Below are 23,956 nucleotides of genomic sequence, written 5' to 3' on the forward strand. Positions count from 1 at the left end.
CTTATATTGTGGCAATACGTTAAAACTAATAACCTGAAAATATTGGATTATTACCAAAAAAGACTAAAAATCACCCATTCTATAATGAATAAGCTTTCCCATGAATTTTTAAGTATTTCTCTACATAAAGTTGGTGCTCAACAGTAATGTAGAGTTTTTCATTTCACATTGTTTCTTACTCCTTTAGAAATTGTTAAAAATACACTTAAGGAAATAAAATCCTTGTTGCTACATTGGATCTTAAGTACTTTGGCTTGCAAAATTACCAATTACAAAGCTTTAGTTCATCTGCCAAGAGTAGAGATGAGGACACTGATTTCCTTTCATTTATAAGTCTACTTTTAGAAACCATTCATTTTTTCAATTTAAAGTAATATTCAGAATGCTATGGGATTCCATGTACTATATTTCCAAATCACAGTGGTACATGATTATAGGACTTTTTGCAGTCTATAGTGAGGGCGCCAATTCAATTTCATGATCTTAAGTAACAATCTATAAAGAGGGAAATAAAAAACTTTAAAGTTCATACTGAAAACAAGCCAAAACACAATAAGGTGGCACGTTTTTTTAGCAGATCTTGCCACACCCACAAAAAAAAGGAAAAATGTTAATTTAAATCCACTTTTTATTCTTTCATAGATTTTAACAATTATACACAACTTTTAACATAAAGATAGTGAAACCTCAAGGATAAGGAGACAATATATATGACCTCTTCTATTCGTTCGTCAGGATGGAAGGAAGTTTCCAAAGGGTACAATGTGTGAGATTTAACACTGGAAAAATACATATGAAACTTGTTAACTGGCTCCACTTAGGATCAGGCACAGCACAATAAATATAGAACTGCATCATCTTTTTAAAAGATTGTTGTTAACTTTAACACATTCTTACTAAAGAAATATGATCAGTGACCAATGTGAAATTCTACAACATATGGGTGAAGGGACACTTACAATGAAATGAGGCTCTGAGCAAAGTTTCTCTAGCATCTTCACACCCATACATCAACATTCTTAAAAAGGAGTTAAGAACGTACATTGCAAATTCAGAACAACACAAAAGAAGCTTGGTCAAACTTTCTTCGTCATATCATTCATTACTAACACAATCCTAGTTTGCTGGTAGGTTTAAGGTAGGAATTGAAAGTTTTTGAAATTCTTTTAATTTCCACTGGTCTTAGAGCCTCTGGGTAGGAGGCCACATTGGAAAGCAAACTGATTCAGCAGCACCATTACATCCACGTCTCAACAAATCACTGCACAATTTTTATCTTCCAATATTCTGAAAGGTTAAAAAAAGATACATGGCAGAATACTTATCCTGAATAGCAGGCCACTGTAAGAACATGTAATCTGCAAGGATTTAAACAAACATAGCTGAATTCTCTAGCTGCATCTTTCCTTCACAGACCAAAAGAAATACATTACCTAATGTGCCTTATCATACAAACACAGAAACTTTTATTTTAAAACATATACTTAAAAGATAGGAAGAAATGATCTTTTTTTCACATGACCCAGATTCTGTTATCAGCAGATATAAGAATTAACTTCATCCCTATGAAACAGAATGGAAACTGTTATGCTGCTACAGCTACAGGTATTCTGGGAAATCTTTTGAGCCAGTGAATCAAAAACCACATGAAAGAATAATATTTTTTACAATCAGGAAGCTGGTTCTTCAAAAATTCAATTAGCAAACAAACAAACATGTGACACATGTCATTATCTTGTAAAAACATAATGCCACTCTGGCCCCAAGAATCACTAAAGCCCAGCTGGTCCTTAAAGGTGCAAACAGCCTTTAACCACTACTAAATATCTTCTCTGTGGCATTTTACTGCCCATCACACTGCCACATGATTCTCACAAGCTTAGGCTTCTACGATGTTTGAGGAAAAAAAAGAGGGTGTGATGTGGATCAAGTTCTCGGTGATTATTTTAAATGTAATTTTAAAAAGAATTTCCTAGTAATGTAGTATAATAGTCCTTGATACTGAATTTTTCCTAGTGAAATAAAATAGGCTTTAACAAGATGATGTTAATCTAAGTTTGATCACCTGGCTCCTTTTTCACTTTTTTAGAGGGCACTGATTCATCTATTGTGCTGAGTCCCACAAATGCCTGCTTTAAAAACAGTACAGTTCTCAACAGTTTCCCACAAATATTCTTGATTTATACTGGGGGAACAACACATAATAGAAACATTAATTATTCATGTTTAAAAAAGGTAATTATTTCCTACAAAGAAGGTTACTTAGCAAAATGCTAAGCTGCAAATAACTTTACCACACAGATATTGAGTCATTTCACAAAGAACCTGAAAAAATGTATAGAAGTCTGGCCTTCCATTCCAAATCCATTGCAAAGAGAGTACATGCAGTAGTCCTGTTTACAATTTAATGGTGATGAGGAAAGGGCAAACCTAGGACAAGGAGAGACATCACCCTACATACAAGTTTACAGTAGTGTAGCCATTGTATATCATATTTACTACATTCACCACTTTGGAGAAAGGATCAGGGAGGCCCTTCAAACACTGGAACAAAGGAATGTTTGTTTTATATAAGACCTACCAAATAAACAGGGAAACAAATGATAACACACATAGGCACTAGTCTCAAAGCTGCACAATAAAGAAGCAAAGGGTTTGAGATGAGAAATTTAGGAAAATATACACATATGAGGGCTTGCTGAGGAAAAGGAGGAAAGAAATCACAGTTCTAATCTTCAAGGCTACGGAATGCATTCTGCATATCTTCAAGAAGTTGTGCATAGTCGGCCTTGATCTTTGCCTCACCATCTTTCACTGGATCCTGAAAGAAGACATTATAGAATTCAACTTACCTTTGGAAACTAATTTTCAGAACACATAGTGAGTTATTTATATTTACTATATTTGAGTACTAGGTTGAGGTACACTGGTAAAACACAGGCAGGAGGCAGAATTAACCTTATTTTTCTTTTTTCCTTTAAGGGTAGAAATGTATAAAGGAGTAGTTTATAGACAAAATTTTAAAGACAAAAGTTTAAAGACAAAATTTCTGTTTTGTGTCTTGCTTGCTAACTGTATTCAACAACCAATGGATTTACCCCCAACAATATGCAAAATATTAGGAAATTATGCAGCAATGCGTATTAGATGCATTCCTCTCTGTGTATATGATAGTTGGAATTTAATCAAAACAGAATTTACTATTCAAGGTCTGGTAGTATCACGTTGGGACAGGGGAGTAAAATTTCTAAAATAACCTCAAAATGCACCCCATTTAAAATCTGTATGGAAAGCAACTTAATTGAATAAAATGTATGAAAGAAACCTTAAAGTGTTTAAGCCCTCTGACCCAATCATTCCACTTCTGAGAACATATACTAGGAAAATACACAAAACCAACTACATGAACAAAGTTGTCCATACCAACAACTGGAAATTTCCTAAATGCCTAAGAATAAGAAAATATTATTCTCCAGCCACAAAATAGTACTATAGAAAAATACTTAATGATATTAAAGAACAACTGAAATGTTAATTTGATACAATGTACCTGTAAACAGAAAAAAGACAGCACCTTTAGTTATACTACCAGAAGTCATCACTATTGCATATATTTTTTTATCATCTTCCTATGAATGTATAATTTTTAAAAATAAAATTTGGATCAAATTACATATGGAATTTCTTTGCAACCAACTTTTTTCACTAATTATACCATAAGCGTTTCCCTGTGTCTTCGGATATTCTTTGAAAAAAAGATGTTAATGCCTTTATAATATTTTTTGCTGTAATGTACATGCCACAATGGCTCCGTTCACTTTTGGATGACGTTTAAAAGTTTAATATACAATCTTCTACATACATCCATATCAAAATCTCTAATTATTTCCTTGGGTTATATGTTTTGAAATGGAAAGACAGGACTCAAAGGGTGTCAATATTTTAAAATCCTTGACACAGTGAGTGTCTATTCACACAAATTTACTTCCAATCTATAATGCAAACACTATATACATAACATACACATTCAGAGAATCACTCTTAATTTCTCAGTAGGAGATAGTAAATATACTTGGATGTCATGACTTAGAAATAATTAAATACAACTCAACTGATCAAGTATTTTAAAAACAATCTTACACATTTGAGTTTCTACAGATAATTTCACTTAATTATCTATTTATGTCTTGTGTACTTCCCAAAGAATGAGAGTCTACTTAAAAGTAAAAATGATGTGTAATAGGATACTTGAAGTAAGCAGCAGAAATCGTTTCAGAGGAGCATCGGGATTAGATATTAACAGGCACTTGAGGTAAGGTAATTGCTGCTTAGCAATGATTTTAGCTCTAAATTGCCTGGCAGTTAAGACAAAAGAGAAAACACGTCAGCGTTTATTTTAGACGTGACATACTATAATCTTTATCATGCGAATTCCTATTTGAACATAGCTTTGAGGTCTCTTCTGGTTTTACATAACCCGAGCATGTATGAAAATGATAAATGCCAGTTTCACACACCAGGTTTGGGACCCAAATATTTTAAAAAATCAAAAAGAAACACTTACTACTAAAACAAGTTTATGGTAGAAACAAATATACCTTGAATTTCATGGAGGAAAGCTTATAGAGGATCTCCCCCATGTGCTCACGGATAATGGACCATGTGATTTTATTGTCACTCTGGGCAGTGGTTTCAACAGCTCTGCGGGCCATATCATAAAATGCAATCATGTTCGACAGCATCCCTACTGTCTTGTAGAATGGGCAGAACCTAGGATAAATGAAAGTCAAAATAATAAACAAAAACAAAATCCAAAGCAAGTTCATAGTTTTTACTTCATCTGTAAAATACCAGAGCATTAACTTCTTTATTTAGATATGCACACTACTTATATTTATTGCATGATACATAAGGAATGAAAAAAGAATAGTGGAAAAGATCAATAATACTTAACCAGAGTTTTTGAACAGAGATGTCTCAGGAATAGGGGGTGGATGGAGAGAAGGAGCTATGTATTCTTTTATTTAAAGAGTGACGTTAATTTTTGTTAACACAATCAAACAGGAAGAACAATGAAACAGTACTGCTACAATCTAATGACTCTCTGAGGGTTTGTGTTTGTACAGTGCAGTTAAAGCAGTTACCCAAATGGTAAAATAACTGAGTTGTAAAGACTCCCTTGTGACAGTCGGTGAAGGTTTAATAAATAATAGGAAAGCAGGGAACTGTAATTTCCTAAAGTTAATAAGCATTCCCTTTCTCCATTAATGTGTTCATTTTCATTTACCCATATCTTTTAATAATGAAGACACAGAAGTTAATATTCAACTTGGATCACATGCATTCTAATCAAATTTCCAACGCATTTAAACTTATTTGCATATACAATTTCATGCACACCCTCTATTACACTCTTTTCAAATAATTTTCCCCTTGTGGAGTTATCTTTGTGTGGATGGTTCTTAGAGCTTCTTAAGTTCCTGATACAGATTTTTTTTGAGCCTTACTGATTATACTGTCATATTTTCTGCTTGTCTTACATTCTGGTAATCTTCCTATATGTTCAGTTTCCACTTCAGACTTATATGGGGCCAAATATGATTGAGGGAGAAAAACTAGCCTATGATGAAAGGGTTCAAATTATCAAAGTTTAAAAGAAATGGAAACTTTTAAATAAGCCATGGAAGTAGCAGAGACAATAATGAAAAACAAGCACTGGGCAGGAGTAGCAGGGACTGGTGAGACATCCGACAGGGACTTCAGTAGAAAGAAAAAGAACAGGACTCTTGGGCTTCCCTGGTGGTGCAGTGGTTAAGAATCCACCTGCCAATGCAGGGGACATGAGTTCAAGTCCTTGTCCAGGAAGATCCCACATGCCGCGGAGCAACTAAGCCCATGCACCACAAATACTGAGCCTGCACTCTAGAGCCCACGAGCCACAACTACTGAGCCCACGTGCCACAACTACTGAAGTCCGCATGCCTAGAGCCTGTGCTCTGCAATAAGAGAAGCCACCATAATAAGAAGCCCGTGCTCTGCAACAAAGAGTAGCCTCCGCTCTCTGCAACTAGAGAAAGCCCGCGTGCAGCAACGAAGACCCAACGCAGCCAAAAATAAATAAGTAAATAAAGAATAGAACTCTTGGGAAATGAGGCACGAAAGTATATTATTTAGGAAAAGAGTAGAAGAGGCACGGGCTGTGGTAACAGGTAGTGAGAAAAGCTTCTGAAAGAGGCAATGATCCCAGGCTCCGTACACTAAGCCACAATTTAATCTAATTAAAGATGGCTGGATAATGAGTGAAAACACTGTCATAACTGGGAAAATGAGCCAACTCAAGATAAGGGAACATACTGGATCACTAGATGTCTGCTATGAAAATATAAAATAAACCTATACACTGAGTCAGAGTGTGTCTGTATGAGGAAAAAAAAGGCGGGGAGGGTTTTAATGTGTAGGCAGCTCCTTCTTCAAAACTTGATAGAATATCCTCAAATTAAAAAAAGAATATCAGGCTAGATTACCTGTCATAAGGAGTATATCCATTTTGTTGAAGGAAATCATCTTTGATAAGTTTTGCTACCTCCAGAGTGATTTTATCTGTTTCTGCTAGTGAAGCCTAGAAGAGGAAAAAATACATTTTTAGAAATTTACTGCCACAATCTGGGACCAATAGTTCTAATCAGTTAGCATGCAGAAACCACATAATCAACACACGATCACCTATCATTAATAAATTCACTTCATAACTGCTTCCTGATTGATGTTCTTTTTTGGATTTTGTTGTGAAAAACATTTAACATAAATTCACCATCATAACCATTTTTAAGTGTAGTTCAGTAGGTTAAATATGTTCACATTGTTGTGAAACAGATTTCCATTAACTTTTCATCTTACAAATTTGAAACTCTATACCCATTAAACAACAACTCTTCTTCCACCCTCCCGGCCCCTGTTAACCACTACTCTACTTTCTATTTCTATGAATTTGACTACTTTAGATACATTATATGTAAGTATTTGTCTTTTTGTGACTCATTTATTTCACCTAACATAATGTCCCCTCAAGGTTCATCCATGTTGCAGCATGTGTTAGAATTTCCCTTCCTTTTCAAGGCTGAGATGGAACATTAATTCCATTGTGTGTGCGTGTGTGCGCGCGTGTGCATGTGTGTGTGCGTGTGCACGCGAGTGTGTTGCAAAGGACATCTGGGTTGCTCCCCCTTTTAGTGCTTAGATGTTTCTATGAACACGGGTACACAAATAGGCTGATTTTTTTTGAAACGCCACATAGAGGGAGAAATGCCCAGCCAACCCTTAGCTATTCCAGTCATCCTAGCCCAGGCACTAGACATGTGAGGGAAGCAACTTTCAAATGACTATGGTCTCAGCCACCATATGACTGCAAAAACTGTATGAGGGGACCCAAGCAAGACTTCTATCTGAGCCCACTAACCCCAAAAACCATGAGCAAAAAAACCACTATTTAAGCCACTAAATGTCAGAGTGGTTTGTTATTCAATAATAATCTAAACACCAATCATCTTTCCACAACACAAGCAGGTCCCTCAAATATCTGCTGGATAAAGGAATAATCTAAAATTCTATTCGTTTAAAGAATATTTAATAAATACTCATTTTCCCAGCAAGAATCTGCATATCCAAGGTTCTGTTTGTCCTTAAAAAGCTTCAGTGCAACTCACAGACCTGTCTTCCACAAGATTTTACAACCTACCTTTCCCACAAGCTGTACAATTTCTGCCAAGTCTTCTTCTTCCTGCAGAATCTCCTTAGCTTTGGTCCTCAGAGGAACAAACTCTGTGAAGTGTTTGTCATAGTACTCATCCAAGGCACGCATGTACTTGCTGTAGCTGATGAGCCAGTTGACAGACGGGAAATGCTTACGTTGAGCTAGTTTCTTATCTAAGCCCCAGAACACCTGATTTAAAGACAAAATCAAAAACAAAACGTAAAAATTTTTCTTAAAAACAATTTTTTTGAAGTACTGAAATATATTTGTTTGTCCTAAATATGCAATTCTATACTTTTCTGGTCAAATTATTTATCTTTTTAGTATATAACAAGTATAAATGAAATAGAATAAAACTGCAAATAGGAAAATGTATTTCTTTTCGTTTCAGTATGGGTAATATCTACAAATCAAAATTTCCTTAATAGTATGTCAAATCTGATAGCAAAAAAACTGACTCCTTTGAAATTATGATGGTGCAATATAAACAGATGAACCAGAAAATGCTTATTAAGATAGATACTTCACTTTAGTGAAAACCTCTAAATGTTCTGAATAAATTCAGTTCCCTATCATTAAGGGCCAATCCTAAAAGATCTGACAGTCATTTTTCCAAGGCCAAACATTCACATGTATTTTATGCATTCCTAAATTTGCTCTCCATTTCCCTGTAATTCAAAATTCAAAATTTTAGCAAAGGTTAAACATCTTGAAAGTTGTAAATTTAGCCTCTGCCACTTCCTTTTATCTGAAACTGACCAAAATATAGGCAAATATTCTGTTTTTCCCATATGAATAATACATATGCTTATAAATATATCAACATTAAAAAAATTATATGTCTGATTTATATACATCTTTCATTTAGGCTTACTTTTTAAAAATTTATTTATTTATTTATTTTTTATACAGCAGGTTCTTATTAGTTATCTATTTTATACATATTAGTGTATACATGTCAATCCCAGTTTTCCAGTTCGTCCCACCCACCCCTCCCAGGCTTACTTTTAATGGCCAAGTTAGCTGGCTACCCACTAGAATTCATGCCCTTGTCACTGGGAAGCTGCCTAGGCAGAAACTACACTTTCTAAGCTTTGCTTTCGTCTGGGTGTGGCTAACAGAACGAGTGGAGTGACCAGGCCTGAGCCCAAAGTAGGTGTGCCTTCTACACAGTCCCCCTGTACCAGCCAGATGCAGACAATTACCAGGTTAGGTGGAGCCCAAGGTGGAAGAAGCCCTGGTTCTGGATTACTATGGAATGGAAAAGAGCTGCCCTCTGATAGGGTTACCTGCCTTGGACCATACCACGAGGAGAAACTTCTATGGGGTTTTTGCCATTGTATCTTTTTGGGCCCATTTGTTTCTACTCCTAGGGTTACTCTAACTCAAAGTGTAGTATTACTCTAACACGAATAAAACTTGGCTACCCAGATGTATTTTCCACTTAACAGATATTAAGTCTATTATAAACTCTAGATAAAGAGCTAAGAAAGAACAGACAGCACTGAAGACTTTCAGTAGTAAGAATGTTGCTAAAACAGACTTTACCATTGCCTACTCTTCAGTGACCAAATGAAATACTTCACAATGATGATGCGGATAACATGAGGACAGCCTGGGGTGGGGTGGGGCTCAGAAGCTGACTACACTAGGGAAAGATATACCTGAACAATACCGAGAGTAGCAGATGTAACTGGATCAGAAAAATCACCACCAGGTGGAGAAACTCTAAATTTAAAAGAAGAAAAAGTCATTAGAAATGCTTATGGAAAATAACTTGTATATAAAAGCAATTTTTTGCAAGTCAATTTTAATGTAAATAACTTTAGAAATATGACCTTTGGAAAGAAAAACTTATACAAAAATCTTAAATAAAAACCAGTACTAAGTTGAAAATTAAGAATGACAACTATTAAACACCTTCTAGTTTGAGAAATGAGACAGATTTAATTATAATCTGTTTCACAATTCTAATCAAACAGATGAAGCAGGAAGGAAGGAAAAGGTCTGAGAACAAAGTATGGCTTTATGTGGGGATCGTGAATCTTCACATTGTTTTAATCATGATACAGTCTTACCTTAACATGTCTATAATTTTCTAAATTATTTCTAGGATATCGTGACTTGAATATAATAAATCAGTCAAGTCAAATCTATAGAACCAGAACATGTAGGGATGACCTAAACATGTGCATTTTAAAGAGCTCCTTGGATGACTCGAGTGCAACCTTGGTTAAGAATCACTGCTCTGGGCTTCCCTGGTGGCGCAGTGGTTGAGAGTCTGCCTGCCAATGCAGGGGACATGGGTTCGAGCCATGGTCTGGGAAGATCCCACATGCCACGGAGCAACTAGGCCCGTGAGCCACAATTACTGAGCCTGCGCGTCTGGAGCCTGTGCTCCGCAACAAGAGAGGCTGCGATAGTGAGAGGCCCGCGCACCGCGATGAAGAGTGGCCCCCACTTGCCGCAACTAGAGAAAGCCCTCGCACAGAAACGAAGACCCAACACAGCCATAAATAAATAGATAAATAATAAAGAATGAGGATTAAAAATTAAAAAAAAAAAAAAAAAAAAAAGAATCACTGCTCTCAGGGGGACTAAATATTGTCTCTTTAAAATAAATAACCTTTTTTCTTATGAAAAGTACAGTTTTGATGCTTACGCTCCTACAATGCTGACACTCCCTTCTCTCTCAGGATTTCCAAGACATTTCACTCTGCCAGCTCGCTCATAGAATGAGGCCAGACGGGCACCGAGATATGCAGGATATCCACTATCTGAAAAATGAAAAGAAATTTTAAAGAGAGGTTCTAAGCCAATCCCCAAACCCTAACAGTCTTGCTTATGTAATAAGCAATACAAAGACTTACCTGCAGGCATTTCAGCTAAGCGGCCAGAGATTTCTCTAAGAGCCTCAGCCCATCTAGAGGTAGAGTCAGCCATCATACTGACGTGGTAGCCCATGTCACGGAAATATTCTGACAGTGTAATTCCTAAATTGGGAAGAATATTACAAGTTATAATCCTATAAAGTGTAATCCTGACTTTTTCACCCTCAAGAAAAATTTAAAGCAATAAGTTCCTAAGACTGCTAGCTGTTCATCATAATCTGTGCTGCTTCTTTTGGGCGCACAGCTGAATTATATTGTCTAGTCTCCTCTGCATTTAGATGTGGCAAGTAACTGACCCCTATCTAATGGAATGTAAGAGTCATGTGTTCCACCACCAGGCAAGCCACACATCCTTCCATGCTACTTCTTCCGTCTGGCTTACTGAGAGGGCGAGAACTCCCAGGACCCATGGAAGATATGTGTTGAAATGAAAGAGCTCTTTTCAGCCTGCGTCCCAGCCCAAAAATGATAGAATAATGAAGACTGCCCTGATCATCTGAAACAAACATCTATTATATTGAGCAATTACATGTTTGGGTTTATCATAGCCTAGTATACATTTTTTAAAGTAGGAAAAGACTTTCCTCCCATTTTTTGTTGAGATAATTAGACACAGGCATCAAAAAATCCTCAACTAATTAGCTTGTTTGGTTATTTTTCAAAAGTAACAAATGTTATTAACGTGAGTAATAATCTTCATTATCCAGCCATTCTGCTATGCAGATTGGGTCCTCTCTTGTAAAATCACATACAGTAAACCATTTAGAAGAAGCTAATATATACAGAAAGAAGTCCTGGGTTCTACTTTCTATTCTGTCATTAATCTTAGCAAAATAACTTCATTTTCCCAGTGTGGTTTCCTAATCTGTGAAAATAACTCTCACCCTACCTATCTATACATATCAGATGAAATGATTTCTATAAATGCCCTCTGCAAAGTACAAAGTACTATACAACTCTAACATATTAGAAATATATATTTGTTGCTACCTCATAAGCATCCCCAAATCTACTGCCCTAATTCCCTTATTTTACCAGTAAAGAAACAGATGCTTATATAAGTAAAACAAAATAGTTGCTGGAAAACTCAGAACTTTACTATTTATCATATTACATCCTTCAGAATAAAAAATACTGACTTAGGCTTCCAAAATATGATCCAAGGAACAAAGTCTTTAAGAAATACCACTTATCATTATTAAGGCTTAAAAAACACAGTAATTATCACATATTTCAATCTGATGGTAGAATCAGATCCTCTCTTATACAAGCACGCTATGTCTCTGTGATAACATTCACTAATGCCTGTGTGTATATATTTATTAAAAAGACTTGATAGAAGAGACAGATATGTATGACTAAACCTCAAAGAAGTCTCATAGACCACTTTCACAGACCTAAAGATATCAGTGCCTACAAGAAAAAAAAAACAAACCCTCAGACAAAAATCAAAAGACAAGCAGTGGCTTCCCTGGTGGCGCAGTGGTTGAGAATCTGCCTGCTAATGCAGGGGACACAGGTTCGAGCCCTGGTCTGGGAAGATCCCACATGCCGCGGAGCAACTAGGCCCGTGAGCCACAACTACTGAGCCTGCGCGTCTGGAGCCTGTGCTCCGCAACAAGAGAGGTCACTATAGTGAGAGGCCCGCTCACCGTGATGAAGGATGGTCCCCGCTTGCCACAACTAGAGAAGGCCCTCGCACAGAAACGAAGACCCAACACAGCCAAAAGTAAATAAATTAATTAGTTAAAAAAAAAAAAAGAGATAAGCAAACTAGGACAATATCTGCAACTCATAACAGATGAAAGACTGATTTCAAAGAACTTTACCAATCAGTATGATAAACAACTACTACCAACACAAAAATGGACAGAAGGCAGTTTTCAAATGGTTAATACACACAGAAAAGATGCTAGCTCACTGTAAGAAATACAGACCGAATAGGCATCTAATAAGGTAGGGACAGTAAAATGCTAATTGTCAGATCTAGGTGTGGGGTACATGGGAATTCACTGTAATAGTCTTCTAACTTTTCTGTATGATAATTATCATAAGAAAGCGTTGAAGAAATTAGCATTGGTGAGTATGTGAAGAAGCAGAAATCTTGTCCACTGTTATTCCTTTTGAAGAGCTATTAGAAACTAAAATCTACATTAACAGTTGTATTCTTAGCAATTTTACTTCTAAGAACTTACCTGACAAAAATACAAAGAAACATGCGCATAAAACATACAAAGCCACAGTGTAAAAAACATGCTTAAGAATGTTTTATGGTGTGAAGTTTGTGGGAGCAAAAAAATTATCAATAATCCAAGTGCCCCCTAAACGGATGCTGGTTAAATAAATTATGATATATCCATACAAAGGGATACTGTGCAGCCATTTAAAAGAAGTAGGTAGACTTCTTGTCCTAAAATAGTAGATGAATACGTCACTTTCTCCTTCTTCTCATAAGAGTAATCACCAGACAAGGAGAACAAGAAATACAGAAACACAAACTCCACTGTCAAAAACTAGTGGCCATGTTTAGCTTCACAACAAAATAATGAGGAAAGCCAACTAAATGAGATAAAAAACAAACAAGGGGGTGGAAAGACACCAAGAATTCACCTGAAGCTGCACATCTCAGATTAAGCTTTTGCAAACTAGAAGGTACATCCTGAGGGGCAAAACCAAGAATCCATTGTCTGGAACACAGTAAAAGGGGTACAGGGCTAGTGGCGGGGGTTCCTTGGACCCAGTTTGGCATCAAGGGGAAGTAGAGAGATGGGGACAAATAAAACAAAGGAAGGCACTCCTTTTCAGTAAGTAAACAGTGAATGAGGCATGGTAGAAGAGAAAGAATTCATTGTAAGTGGCCTTGTAGCTGTGGATTTTTGCTGGCAGGAAAGAAAAAGTAAAATAACTTACACAACTCTATGCTATAACAAACTTCACAGATTACCAGGAAGAATTCCTGCTACCCTGGACCATAGTAGCAACCATTCCCTCCCGTCTCCTGCAAAGATGAGTAATAGTAATCATAAACATCAGCACAGGAACTAAACAAAAATAAAAGGAGAAAAAAAGAGACAGAAGAGCAGAGTACAACAATGAACCTGCCAAGAAACAAATGAAAACTGTGACCACAATTAATTAATAAAAGAAAATCTTAATATTGTATCCTACCACAAAATAAAAATCTCAAGGAATATACAGTAAGATCACAAAAGATGTTTCATGAGCCAGCAGAACTCAGCAAAGAGCTAGAAGGACATAAAGTCTTCATTGGAAGCAATACAGAGAATACATGTTGATTACCCTGTGAAAAAATGGATAAAAGGCTAAATAAAAAGAATTAGAGAGGAAATGATGCATACGGAAACAGCTAAAGGAGGCGCTATATGTTTAGCTTCAAGAAGATAACAATAATGGAAGAGAAAAAGTTTCAGAAACAATTCTCAAAAATTTTCCAAAATAAAAGACATATTCATAGATTGAAAAGGTTCACTATGTCTCAGGAAAAAATTATCAGAACTATCAATACTGGGATATATCCTAATCAAGTTATAAGACTTCAAGGTTAGGACTTCCCTGGTGGCGCCGTGGTTAAGAATCCGCCTGCCAATGCAGGGGACACTGTTTTGAGCCCTCGTCTGAGCAGATCCCACATGCCACGGGGCAACTAAGCACGTGTGCCAGAACTACTGAGCCTGAGCTCTAGAGCCCACGAGCCACAACTACTGAGCCCATGTGCCACAAGTACTGAAGCCCGCGCACCTAGAGCCCAAGCTCCAAAACAAGAGAAGATGCTGCAATGAGAAGCCCGTGCAATGCAAGGAAGAGTAGCCCTCACTTGTGGCAACTAGAGAAAGCCCGAGCGCAGCAACGAAGACCCAACAATGAAGGCCCGATGCAGCCAAAAATAAATTAAAAAAAAAAAAAGAAGAAGACTTCAAAGTTAAAGAGACATTCCTTTGGGTAAAAAGAAAAATCACCTATAAAAGGAAAAAAAGTAGGCCAGTGTCAGATCTCTCCCCAGCACTTAATGCTGAAATAAGAGTTCTCTAGGCAAGAAATACTGATCAAAAAATTTTATACTCTGTTAAAATTTAAAGGCAGCTGAAAAAACCCAGACTTACAAAGAAACAAGAATTCAAATTTTGTCCAACCATGAAACAAATGGAAAAACTGTAGTCAAGGGACTGCCAGTGGGCATGACTCCATTTTACTAGGTCTAAGGCTAATACAAATATTGGATTTATGGTTATAGAACAGAATACGTAGAATACGTAGAATATGTAGAAATCAAAGCACCAAAAGCTGGATGGAAGTGGGAGCAAAGATGGAAGATAATATATAAACATACTGATATTCAAAGTATTACAGTTCAAAGCTGATAATTCAAGTTACAGAGATACAGATATATTCAGAGATAGAGCAATGATAAAACATGTAATGAAAAAAAAAAAACCAGTAGTAGAAGATACATCATTTTAAAGTCATCAAAAAGATTGTGGCAGCTCTATTAATGTCTTAAACTGACATATTCTCAAGATATAATAATATGTGAAATATTTTAAAAAAATATTCTAGGAACATGGTTGTATGTATGAAGGTACTTTAGAATGAAAGAAAAGTTCTTTGGAAAAGAAAAAGTTTGGTGCTAGCTTTAAACTTACGAACAGATATGTTAATCGCTTTTATTCCAATTCATATACTCACCAGTATAAATAGAGGCTTCCCTAGCAGCAACAGGCATATTAGAGGTATTGGCTACCAACGCTGTCCTCTTCATAATTGACTCTACCTTACCATCAACTTCCATCGTGAGCTAGAGGCAAACAATCTATTAGTGATCCCCAGAACATTTCAGTCCCCTTTTCACAACTTGTTTATATTTAATCCCTCTTATAATCTGTATTCCCCATCGCTCCAACCTCTTCCCTCTATCCCACTGTGCTGTAAAGAAAACAGCCAGTGTTTCCATTTCATAAATGAAGTCCATTCTTTTATGGAAAAAGGAATATTACTACAGTAACCTAGTAGATCATATAAAGGCTATGTAAAGTTCACACCTATAAATATTTTGCCTATTGTATCTTTCTCCCAATAACTGAAAACCACCAGACCACAAAAAGAAACTTTCAAGTGTTTGACTGAAAAATTCAAATTCCTCTCCTTGAGTATACAAACTGAATCACAGATATAATTAGAAAATTCCTTAAAAGATCCTTGACAAATGAGAGCATTGCTCCAGATCCAACATAAAGCTTTATTAATTGCCAATTAAAGTTGATTAGTGGTATTTTCTCTAGATTAGTATTGGAAGCTTTATAGATACAGACCTCTGGGAAGTCCCGGAGGACTTCAGACATCTCATTTCCTCTCTCACCACATCCTACGTAGATGATCACATCACTGTTGGAATACTTGGATAGAGACTGCGATATCACTGTCTTTCCACAGCCAAAAGCCCCAGGGATTGCAGTAGTTCCTCCCTGTACACATCTACACAAATTAAACAAGCACTGATTACTTTACTCGTTAATACATACCAATAAATAAAGTAGGTAAGTGACACAGAAATACAAGTTAAAGAACAAAAGCACTTTATAATACTGTCATCTGTATCTATATATATACTTACAAAGACAGATATACAGATAGATATATAACAATTGCTCCCCTAGTTTCCACCTATAGCAGTATATGTTGTTTATTATAAATTAATCATTTCTATCATCTTTAATAGCAAAAAGTGAAAGTATATTCCATAAGGTAACTGGGGAAGAGGAATATGAAAATAAATAAAATAGTACTAATGATATTCTGAATGCTTAAATAAATTAGTTTATGAAAGGACAATATAAGAATTAAAGCTAAAAGAAAAATATAAACACTCTGAAAGTTGTCTTCTGAGGTAAAAAATAAGATCTAAGAAATTCCTCTTGTTACAGAGGTTAATAAACAAAGACTTTTGTTAAGGTGTTAAGTCAATCCCCTTTTACCCATTCAATAACGATTTATGAAGTACTTCCAAGGTACTACAAACTATGCTTGGAGATGCTGGAGAGACAACAGCGGAGAAAATAGCCATGTTTCTGTATTCACAGAGCTCACATTCCAGTGGAGTAAACTGGTGTCAGCTTGTGATTACATGATTACAGTACCATTTAGCAACCACTTTCAAACTTTCCCTAAAAAGTGTCAGTGGAGACTGAAATACCCTTAAGGGCAGAGGGAAGTTAAGGGCAGAGGGAAGTGAATGTCACAGGTGTGTGTGTGTGTGCAGGTGAGTGTGTGTGTCAGGCAGGAGTGTCTGGGCAGGAGAAATGAGACATAATGTTAAGAGAAATTCCTTGGAAATAGTGTGTTTATCATAAAATTCACAAACACTGCATCCTTAATAATAATAATAGAGTTTTCTCATATGAAACTAATACGCATTAAAATGTTTTCTCCTTCAAACCTTTCAGTGACTCTGATACACTAAGAAGGCATGTCCATTCATCCTATGGCTTTGTATACCTCTTTCAAATCACCTTTAAGGCAGGGTGGGGAGGCAAGGCTGGGTGTGCCCCACTTTAGAAGTTCAACAATCCAATGTGAAAAGTGCTATCATAGAGACCATCCAAGGTTTGTGCGAGTACACAGGAAGGAGTACAAAGTCTGACACTGGATGGGAGTGGGGTTAGGAAATTCTTTCCGAAAGAAGCTAAGACCTGAAAGAAAATAGAAATTAGCCAGATACAGGGAAATAACATTCCACATAGAGGGAAAAGAATGCCCAAAGGTCCAGGGACAAGAGGGAGCATTGCTTGAAGAATTAAAAGTCCTTCGTTAAGCCTGGAAGATGGTGTATAAGGAAGTAGTTGGGCAGGCAAGTGGCTGAGACAATACTGGAAGGTAAGCAATAGCCAGATCATGGGTGGCTTTGTGAGGAGTTAAGGAGTGTGTGTTTGTCTTGAGAGCAATAAAGAGTGCTGAAGGGTTTCAGGCAAAATTGTGCAGGATCACATATGTGTTTTAGTTGGATCACTATGTAATATGGACAACCACTTGGAAAGAAGGCAAAACTGAAGAAGGGAAGTCTGATTAAATGAGTTTATTACAGGAATTAGGGTAAGATCCTTAATTATAGTCATGGAGTAGAGATGACAGATGCAGATAAAAAATATTTAGGGAATAGAATAACAGCATTAGTTCACTAATTAGATGTGGGAGGGTAAAAATGATACTTGAGAGAGGCAGCAAAGTTTCAAGGAAAGGAGTGGTGATTAAGATGATGATTTTAGTTTTAAACATACTGACTTTGAGGCACCTATAAGATATTCAAAAGGAGAGGTATAATCAGAAGTGGATATATGAGTCTGGAACTCAGAAGAGATCTGGGATGAAGATACAGGTTTAGAAATCATCATATATAGATGAACATTTAAGTCTCGAGAGTGAATGAAGTCATCCACAGAGGGTAAGACGTATAATGCGGAAAGAAAAGAGAAAACCTCTAAGAAATATCAAAATTAAGGGAGAAGGAACCTGCAACGGAGAATAAGCAATAGCTTCTTGTAGACAGAAGCTAACTGGAAAAGCAAAGAAAGAGGGTGTTTCAAAGAGGAAGGAGTAGAAAGCAATATCCAATATCCAAAGTTGTAGGAATTAAGAAAACACTAAAGCTTACTTATTGAATTGGGAGTGACTGATGATGTTAGTGAGAGTAGTTTCGGTTGAGGGGTGGCACCACGGGCAGAGCAGTACAGTGAATTAGAGTGGGAAAAGTGGAGACAACTAATTTACTTTTTTTAAGAGATTTGGCTGTGAAGATAGGGAGAAAGGTAGTGGAAGGTAGAAAGGGGAAAAGGGTCGAAGGTAGATTTCTTCTCATTAGATGGGAGATAAAGAGAATATCACTTAATGGGAGGTCTTTGAGGAAACATGAGGTGGGATAAACTCCAGAAAAAGGAGAGGAGTAAGGGATGGATGGGAATGTACGTTAACTGATGGAGTTCCAAATCTGATGGCCTCTCATTTCTCTGTCAAGGATCTAGCATGATCATTTGTTGAGAAAGACTGGAGTTGAAGCTCTGAGGCAAGTGGAGAGGTTTGAAATAGTCACTAAGGAGAGCAGGAGAATGATAATTAGGGAAATGCTGAACGACTGTGCCACAGTGGTGAGATACCAACTTGCACTTATTTATTTTTCTCAGCAGCCTGTGTGTAGATTTGGGAGAAGGAGATAGCAGGACTGATTCACAGTTGATATTTCGCCAGGTGGGCGTGACAGAAGACAAAGGAACCAAGAAAATTTAATATACTGACAGATGTTAGTAAAAGTGATAGACTATTAAATTTAAACTGGATAGTGAAGGATATGGAAACAGGAGGTACTGACTAAATAGGAAGAGTCAAAGTACTGAAGATCTTATGAGAGAGTAACAGTGAGAACAACGCACAGAGTAGGTTTAAAGGTAAGAGGCTGAAGAGTAAGTGAGACATACATGGGTTGGTGATCAGAAGTTGAAAGAATTACTACATCCCGGCTTCAGTCTTTTCTGTGAATTAAATGATGAAGTTATTTGTTAAAAGTAAAGCAGGGTATCGTGATGCCTAAGATTTAAAGAGAAAGGAGGTTTTTAAGCAGGTGATGAAGAAAATGGCAAAGAGCAGACTACAAAGTAAGATAGACTGCTGGGTAGCATAGAGAACCCAGCTGATGTTAGAAGTCATCAATTTATAGTGACACCAATCTACTAATTCTAGGATAACTTAAGAAAAATAGTTATATTGTTTTGGCACAGATTTCCTTCTGGAAATTTCATTTTTTCAGAAAGTTTTAGAAATAATGCTTTCCTTTTGCAACTGTGAAAAAATAAATTTTCTTCAACAGTTTGATTCTCTAAATAAGCACTGGTAAAATATATTTCTCTAGATAAAACGTATTACAGGATTAGCACATAAAATCTTTATCTATAAAGAAGTGAAACAATAAGCACATATAATAACTCTGAGGGAAAACCATGGGACACAAATCAAACTTACGGAAAAAGGGCATCAAGGACTCTCTGGCCAGTCAACAGAGGATGATTAGCTGGCAACTTCTCAGTGACAGGCCGAACCTGACGTACAGGCCATACTTGGACCATGCTGAACTTCTCCTTTATACCTTCAAATTCAAGCTCCAACACAACATCCTACAAAAATACAGCAGGACTTTAAGTACATTATAAACATTTCTTCCTCTAAAACCAAAGTAATGCCAGATTTCTCTTGGGGGGTTAGGGAGGTGGTATGTGGAAGTGGGGAGGGAGATTTACACTTTTTTATTGTAAATCTTTACATACTGTTCTAATTTTTTTTAAACCAGGTGCATTATTATGATTTTTTAAAAAAGCTTAGACGTTTTGGAGAAAGGAGTATCTCAAGTAATAGAGGGATAGTTAAATAAATTACATGAATATGCATAGGAAAAATTCTTGAAGGGTACAGAAGATACTCCTGGGACTGAGGGAGGGAAGAAATGAAAGCTTTCATAATTTATTTTCCATTCTTTATTTTGCTTACTTTATTATAATGCTCTTATACTGCTTTAATGAAAAATACTAATCTATTAAGAACCCTAACATATTTAATAAAGTTAAATATTTTAAATTATTTACAAAAGCAAAAAGATAATGAATAATACTCTAACATCTGTGAACACTGAGGTGGTTTTAACTATTCACAAACAATCTCAAAGCCCATAGACCTATAGAAATCTGTAATCTTGTTGATGCATGAATCTGAATTGTCTACTTCAGGGTTTTCTTGCAAGTATAGGTGAGTCTCTAAGCTAGTGAGTAACGTTAGCTGACTGCCCAGAATCCCGATCTTAATTCTTTTGTTCTGTATATGTTGTAGAGCACAGACTGATTCTTGTGAAATGATTAGAAAATTATTATCTTTTATCATATTTTATTGGAAAAAAATTATATCCTACAATGATCTTCTCAATAAAGCTATCTTCATACCCACGAAGATTATCATGCATCTACTGTATTTGGTATGATGTGACTATCAATAACATTAAAGGACTAAGTTTTAAATGGCTCACCCAGAGTAAGAACTTATATAATCCATTCTACAATTCATTATGTGAATAGAGATTGACAAAAAGATCAAAGTCTATTCTATGCCTAAAGAATCAGAGGTTTAAATAATGTAGCATAAGTTAAGAAGGTAGGAAAATACTATACTAGCTATTTCTCTTCAAAAAGAAATAATATATTTTGCTTTTTTGTATTCCCAAGCTCAAGTTTTAAAGAAAAAAAATCTTAAATAAAAAAATAATTATGGGAGTAACTTAAAACATACACATTAAATATGAATTCTGTAACTATTCAGAGTACTAAAACTGGGCAACTATCACATATAAGTGGGGCCATTTTTGTGAGATAAAGTTTATATGATACTTACAGAGGTATCATAATTTCCAGGTGGAGCAATGTAAGTGACAGTTCCTCTGTTTCGTGGGGGCAACATGATTTTGTGTTTGATGAGTGAGTTCTCGTTGACAATTGCATAAATATCTCCACCAGTGATGTGACTACCAACCTAGAGAACAAATGCACTTGTTTAATGTTCAAATAAACGTCAAGCCATTTAATGTTCAATAAACGTCAAGCAGACTCACCTTGCTATTATTTAAATCATTTGCTTCACTTATGAATAGAACACATTTGTTCTATAATCCTTCTAGTGGAGCTAAAAAAAAGATGTAAACTATGCTTCTGTGGTCTATTTTTATTTTGACTAAGAGTACAAAATAGTTCAGTAAACACTCTTTTCACATTCTTTCACCAACTTCAGAAATTTATGTTACAAAGACATACCCGTAGGTTTTTGCAAGGTGTGAAATCCCATTTGACATCTCTGCTAAGAGCAGACACATTTACTCCTCTGGGAATGTAAATACTTTGAGTCTGACTGCTGATATCCGACAAAGGTCTTTGAATACCATCAAAAATGGCTCCCATAATGCCAGGACCAAGCTCTACTGAGAGGGGTTTCCCAGTGCGGAGTACAGGATCTCCAACAGACACACCAGCTGGAAATGGCAGCTGAGGAAAACTCACTATGAAAGATTAGAGATACTATAAAAAGGAAATACCACAGCTTAACAGGAAATGATACATAAGGCGCTAAACCTGAAATTCTCAAACTTTTAGTCCACAGCATCCTTAGTGTTTCAGTAACTTTTTCATAGTGACCTACAACAAAAGATATATATATATATATATATATATATATATATATATATATATATATATATAATAATTCCATCTATTAAATAATTATGTCCAAACGTCTTAATAAATGTGTATGTCCTAACAACTAAGTGGTACTTTGAAAAATATACATAAATTGAAAGAAAAAACAACATTTTAATTTCATTTTAAAATAATCTCTATTTTTACAAATGGGATTTATGTGCCTGTTGGGTATTCTACAATTTCGAAACCTTGGAGTCAGACTGAATACACATCCCACATCATTTTTGTATGACACTTGGTTTTTAGCTTAGCAATTGCCAAAACTCAGCTTCACAAAGATATGATATCATCGACAAGAATATAGTACAGTCAAATAATAGAAGTGTTTATTATCTCAAGCAACTAGTTCTCGTGGTGTCTGACAAAACGTCTAATATTCCCGTGTTTACCGCAAAACCTTAAAATATCCTGGGGCACCTACATGAGTTTGCTGCAGCTGCCCAGAGTGCCCTGGTGCACAGTTTGGGAACCACAGGCTATAAAATAGAAGCAAAAGCCCTCCATAATACTTTGTTTCAACTATCCTGGTGAGGAATATCAGTTCCCTAAAAAGGATATTAGAACCTGGACAAAAACTTAAACTCTTAAGACTAAGAAACAACCAAAAAAATCTTTAGACTTAACAATCATTAAGGGATTTATTAATAAATGTTGGTATATTCATAAGCTGGAATTCTATGTAGCTGTAAAAAAGACTAGGCACTTCTATGAATTTTTCAAGAAAGATCTCCAAAATATATTTTCATTTCCAATATTTGATTATGAAATATTTCAAACCTACAGCAAAGCTGAAAGAATTTTACAGTGATCTACCATAAACATTGTACTATATTTATCACACATTTATCCATCTTCCACCATACATATATTTTTAAGTGAAAAAAACAAGGTGCAGAACAGTGCATATAATATGCTATCTTTTGGGGAAAAAAAGGAAATAAAAAAAAATATATATATTTATATTGGTTCATATAACAAACTAGAAGGATACAAAATAAATGGAACTAACAAAATGGGCTGCATGAATGCATGTCTGTTTTGAAAAGTGGCCAAATACAGGATAATAAAGGCAGAGCGGGTTCTCACTATACACATGTTCATTTATTTTAAATCTTCAAACCACGTAGAAGACTAAATAAAAGATAAACCTAACAATAGAAAAAAATCCTTTTGATTAGTGATGATTTCATAGCTATGAAGACTTTTAATTTTATTAAAACTTTCAAATTAAAAATTTTAACTTTTTAAAAATTTTCAGATTTTGTTTAGAATTAGCACTCCAATACTGACAGAGAGAACAGGTACCATAAGCATATATTTTAGTATGGCAAAAAAGCTGTACCAAATAAAACTTAATTAAGTAGCCAAAGAAGTAATGCTGATCTTGAGAATAAAAGCAATGAAATATTAAGAGCAATGAAAGGTCAGGAGATAATACTAATTTCTTAAAATAAGAGCACTAATTCCTAGTACCTCTCTTCAATAAACTCCTATATATCAGGTTTCTTCAAAACACCAACATTCCACGTTTCTGATCTCATTGGTGCTGCTTCTACCTTTGCCATAAATCTTTCAATTCTGATTTGTAGAAAATGGTTAGAAATTGAACCAAAAAGGATACAGGTTTCTTCATACACCTGGATAGTGGCCATGTCACCCTCCAATCGGATAATCTCTCCAACCAACTCACTGTGGCCCACTCTCACCAGTTCATACATGGCTGCACCTGCCATGTCACAAGCTGTAACCACTGAAAAGAACAAATGAGTATTAAGATAATTAAAACATCCAATAAATCCGATAATACACTTCTCTCATATATTCATAGGAAAAATAAAATACCTACTATGGAACATACTATCTCATAAAAAGACAGTTTTAAAAAATTATACTTGATTTAAAAATACTGTGTTAGCCGCAGGAATACAAAGCATCCTAAGAGACTACTACAAGCAACTCAATGCCAATAAAATGGACAACTTGGAAGAAATGGACAAATTCTTAGAAAGGTATAACCTTCCAAG

General features: G+C 35.8%; 1 protein-coding gene across 1 annotated transcript in view; it reads right to left on the bottom strand.

The window, feature by feature from the left end:
- Positions 1-610: 610 nt before the first annotated feature.
- Positions 611-23,956, bottom strand: part of ATP6V1A (ATPase H+ transporting V1 subunit A) — a 57,954-nt gene continuing 34,608 nt past the window's right edge. The window contains exons 3-15 of the mRNA XM_059921112.1: positions 23,554-23,682; positions 21,492-21,706; positions 21,076-21,213; positions 19,663-19,814; positions 15,969-16,131; positions 15,346-15,454; positions 10,621-10,743; positions 10,413-10,527; positions 9,415-9,478; positions 7,736-7,939; positions 6,525-6,619; positions 4,599-4,770; positions 611-2,821 (exon numbers count right to left, since the gene is read on the bottom strand). Coding sequence (XP_059777095.1) covers positions 2,729-2,821; positions 4,599-4,770; positions 6,525-6,619; positions 7,736-7,939; positions 9,415-9,478; positions 10,413-10,527; positions 10,621-10,743; positions 15,346-15,454; positions 15,969-16,131; positions 19,663-19,814; positions 21,076-21,213; positions 21,492-21,706; positions 23,554-23,682 — 1,772 coding nt within the window. The 3' untranslated portion in view covers positions 611-2,728. The remainder of the gene's footprint in view (positions 2,822-4,598; positions 4,771-6,524; positions 6,620-7,735; positions 7,940-9,414; positions 9,479-10,412; positions 10,528-10,620; positions 10,744-15,345; positions 15,455-15,968; positions 16,132-19,662; positions 19,815-21,075; positions 21,214-21,491; positions 21,707-23,553; positions 23,683-23,956) is intronic.

Source organism: Balaenoptera ricei, chromosome 4 (genome assembly GCF_028023285.1).
Source record: "Balaenoptera ricei isolate mBalRic1 chromosome 4, mBalRic1.hap2, whole genome shotgun sequence".
Lineage (NCBI taxonomy): Eukaryota > Metazoa > Chordata > Mammalia > Artiodactyla > Balaenopteridae > Balaenoptera > Balaenoptera ricei.